General features: G+C 41.6%; 1 protein-coding gene across 1 annotated transcript in view; it reads right to left on the bottom strand.

Moving 5' to 3' along the window:
• Positions 1 to 2,003: 2,003 nt before the first annotated feature.
• Positions 2,004 to 4,573, bottom strand: part of LOC125539942 (uncharacterized) — a 4,927-nt gene continuing 2,357 nt past the window's right edge. Inside the window, exons 4-6 of the mRNA XM_048703493.2 lie at positions 3,895 to 4,164; positions 3,489 to 3,644; positions 2,004 to 2,538 (exon numbers count right to left, since the gene is read on the bottom strand). Of these exons, the coding sequence (XP_048559450.1) occupies positions 2,419 to 2,538; positions 3,489 to 3,644; positions 3,895 to 4,164 (546 nt within the window). The 3' untranslated portion in view covers positions 2,004 to 2,418. The remainder of the gene's footprint in view (positions 2,539 to 3,488; positions 3,645 to 3,894; positions 4,165 to 4,573) is intronic.

Raw genomic sequence — 4,573 nt, 5'->3', positions numbered from 1 at the left:
TCCCTGACTAAAGTTTCTGCCATGGTCGCGGCCTCACCCTGTCTCGCCAATGCTATTCATTTTTGCCATGGACATGCTTTGCAAGTTAGTTGATGAAGCAAAGATTCTGGAGCCTTTTAGTAACAAGCAGGCGATCCCCCCAGCGGATGTGATACATTTTTTTTTTAGAATATGCATAAGCATGTGTATCATTGCATTAGAGAAGAAGCGACAAAGAAGCCGGATAGAATGCCTTTCGGCCGTTACAACGCAAATCACAAGGATTAGCAGCCACACAAGGATGACGTGATACTACTATTCTAAAACCTCGGTTGCCGATGATTCTGCGGTCAAGCTTTTGCTGGATATTATTGGAAGCTCCACTGTCTGCGATGCAAACTTAGTAACAACTCAATCTCACCTATCCTCTGTGGACATGATGAGATCAGGGATTTCAGTAACATTCTAGATTGTCAAATCTCAGCTCTCCCTAGTACCTGGGCTTGCAGGTTCGTTTGAGGAAGTTAGGAATACAAGACTGACAGAGAAAGATTGAAATTCAGAGGAAGATTGAGTCCTTGGCCTACAAGCTTTCTCTATCAAGGTGGTCGTTTTATCTTGGTGCAAGCGGTGCTTTCAGCTATCCTGATTTTCCACCTATTGTCCCTGGAACTCTTCTATGGGTTTTCAAAGCAATCAACAAAGTCCAAAGATCTTTCCTATGGAAAGGGACTGAAACCGTTCAAGGTAGACATGTCCATGTTAGTTAGAAGCATGTGTACCGCCCAAAATCACGAGGTGATTTAGGTATCCTGGATCTAGAGGTCATGAACTCGGCCCTCCGGCACTGCATGGAAAGGTGATTGCCCACATTGGATAATAGGGCATGGAACATCTAGCTCCACTCCCCTCAATGATCATTGAGAGAGACATCTTCAATGCCACGAGCCGGTGGTTATTGGGGATGGTAGAAGATGCCTTTTCTGGACTTACAAATGGATCAACGCGGCAATTGTGGCTAATGCTATGATAAATGATCGATGGATCGAGGACATCAAAAGGAAGACCATTCGCATCGTCCTGCAAGTTCTGAATCTTTGGGAGGCTCTCGCTGAAATGCAGCTCATGCCCAACTCGAATGACATCTGGACCTGGCTTTGGCACCCAAAGGGAGTGCACTCGGTTAAACCCTATTTATAGTTTGTTTCTCTGCGTTGAAACAACTGTGACACTGGTAATGCTATCTGGCAGGTTTCGGCTCCGCTCAAATGAATACCCTTCGAGCTGGCCGTGCGGGGAATAATTTGGATCGCAGACCGTCTTGCCAAGCAAAACCTGCGTCACAATGCAGCATGTTCAGTCTGCGATTCTACGCCAAGAAAATGCCCACCAGTTGTTCATGGGTTGTGGGGTTGTTGATATCAGCTGGAGCTCGACTCTGCACTGGGCGAGGCTTCATGAGGTCGTTCCTTCCTCTGATATTTCGCTTAGTGGTTGGTGGCATGATGCTAGAACCATAGTCCAAGGCTTAATAAGAAAGAAGACTCTGAACTGTTTGGTCATTCTCACTGCCTGGAGCATATAAAGAGAGAGAACAGCAACGTGTTCGACGACAACGATTATACTCGTCTCCAACGAATCATCAAGCTGACCAAGAAAGAAGCAACAGTGGTCCAGCTACAGATCTTACCTGAATGTTTAGTGGCATTTGGTTTGAAGCAGGCTGCAAGGGCCCAAGGTCAAGCTTCTGAATTTAAATGGGGTCCCTTGTCACCTGGATCATTGGGAGTGTATGTAACAGCAGGGTTCTCGAGGATAACTACACTCCTGTCCAGTGAATCTTTTAACAAGTCATGGCAGATGCAAGGAATTGATGATTCCTGCTAGTGCTGGGCGCCCTCCTTTGTAACCAGTTTGTTTCTTCCTGCTGTATTGAGGTGCCTGCTGGATATTTATTCAGAAAAAATAAATGAGAGGATGCTTATCAGCAAAAATTCTGCATCCCAAACATACTCGGAAAACTATGTCAGACAAGACAGGTTTCTTTGAAAGAATTAACCGTGTCTTTGCGTATACAAAGAAAGAATTCTCATTCACTGATACAATTCTCTCCGCTTATAAAAAAAAGGAGCATCAGGATAAGGGCCTTTCACTACATCTTCTAGTGATATCTATTAACAAAAAAATTTGGGAGGCGCTCAAGAGGACCCGTCCTTTGGCCTGATGACAAGCATATGATCCCAGGGATTGTGTACCTGACTGAATCCAGTCGCTCGAAAGAATGCTGCAATTATTACTTTCACATGGCCGTTTTTTGCAGCACAGCGCAGGCCAACATGAGTACAAAAACTGTAAGCACAAAAAAACTGTAACTCTAATCTAAGTGAACACGAACGTAAACCAGATCAGCAAAATTGAGAAGATTCCAATGTGCTCCTCCTAAGGTGCCATAAGCCCTTCGATTGTGTACTGAAGAGACTTGGCCCAGTCTTCCTTGAAAAGTAACGTTTGTAGTGTTTTCATCACATTGTAGTCTGGATCCAACTTGCGCTGCCAGCCCTGTAAAGGAATTTACAAATTATTAAGGGGAATCACTTATTTTGTTACACATCGATTTAATCAACAAAAGAAACTTAGTACAGAAGCAGAAAATATAGGAGAACAGTACAGATAAGTATCATGGGGCTCTATTTGCTATTTTGTTCAGTACAGCATAAACAGAAGAGCTTCAGAAGGAGCTACAATCTTCCAGCACAACGAGGTAGGGCACAATCTGTACATTTTTTCTAATAAAATGCTATTTCATCACTTCTGCGACCATCCAGTCTAGCAGACATGGGGTCTAAAATCCACACGTCCAAAGCCTTTTTTCTTTTAAAAAAAGGGCAGCCCGGTGCATGTAGCTCCTGCTTGCGCAGGGTCCGGGGAAGGGTCCGACCACTTTGGGTCTATAGTACGCAGCCTTTCCCTACATTTCTGTAAGAGGCTGTTTCCAGGACTTCAACCCGTGACCTCATGGTCACAAGGCAGCAGCTTTACCACGCAGCCTTTTTTCTTTAAACAGAGAAGAAAATGAAATACAGAATTCTTACAACTAAGGTACTTTCTTTACAGAAAAACTAGACATGGCTGCAATGACAGTTACTACTTTATTTTCTGTACTATGAAAACTTCTACAACTAAGGTTGGAAAGCTAACCAAACTAAGAACCCCTTTTCATTGCCTAATATCAAATTCAAACTGAGCACTACACAAGATCAATAGTATCGGGGAACTTCAAGACCAAATGCTATATATTAAAGCTCACTGCATACTTTTTTCATGAGCGATACAGTTTCTGCAGGCACTATAAATCATGAGCAATTCCTAAGTAGTCTTGAAATTTGGGTCATGGTGCTCTACTAACATCTAGGATAGCAATGAATTTCTAGAAAATAAGTAGCATTTGCAGTGATTTAAGATTAAAACTCGGTAAAGTACATCATAAGTACACAGGTCATAAAGTTTACCTCAAGAACTAATGTAGTCACCATAACAGTGCAAACATTGCCATCAATGTTTACTTTATGACGTCGGACTTGCTCGAGCAACTGGTGCATACAATCAGCAGGGTGTATAACATCACCTTCAGGGGTACCCCAGAAGGAAAATGCTCGCTCAACTTCCTGTTAGCAAAAAACAAGATATCTCAATAACTGAAACCATGAATTGTTCATTTCACAGTTTGACAATCCAAGGCATGCATATAAATACAATATTTACGGTGACAATGCCATCCATTTAGTAAGCAGAAGCCATTCAATATAAATATATAATAGCTCAATTTTTCATACCATAATGCCAATAAAATTACCTAGTAATTTGTAGAAGAAAAAAGCATCTCCAGTGTCCACTAACAAAAGAAAATAAAATTACCTCTATAAAAACTTTTGGATTTGGGCAGTTCTGCTGTTTTGACAACTTTAGCGTACTCTCTGCTGCTGTACGACCATCTCGACGTGCAACAGCCTTGAAAAACTCCAGCAAATTCAAACGGTCATTACTTGAAAGTTCAGCAGTCATTCCTACATCGAGGAATACCACATGCGGCCTTGACTTCAAAAGGGTGTTATTCGGATTTCTTGGTTGTGCAATGCGGACCAGGATATTTCCAGGGTGCATGTCTGCATGGACAAAATTATCAACCTGGAAAAGGTGGATGCCAATGAGTATATACACAACAGTATAACAATCTGCCAAATAGACAGACATACTGAGGCTTATCAAATTGACAAGAATACTAGTGAGGTATTAATAGCGTGAGCTTGCATAAGCAGTACTTTTTGAAGAACAAAGTAGCTTAAAGTGCCAGTCCGATCCATAAAATAACATATTGAAGCCCCTTTGTTGTTCTAAAAGTACCGGTTCCGTGTTATATCAACTAATTCAAGTGTTCAGTTTTAGTAATAAAGCATATATTCTCAATTAATTCTCCGCCACAGAGACGATTCTGCTAACCGATAGTGATATGTTCATTTAGTAATTGTAGATCCATATCAATATGTACAGGATATAATTGTAAATAACTTTAGAAATTAATGTTCCAACTAAAATT

Source organism: Triticum urartu, chromosome 2A (genome assembly GCF_056163025.1).
Source record: "Triticum urartu cultivar PI428250 chromosome 2A, HENAU_Tu73, whole genome shotgun sequence".
Lineage (NCBI taxonomy): Eukaryota > Viridiplantae > Streptophyta > Magnoliopsida > Poales > Poaceae > Triticum > Triticum urartu.
Note: the sequence above shows the minus strand (reverse complement) of the source record. Positions and strands in the feature narration are given on the sequence as shown.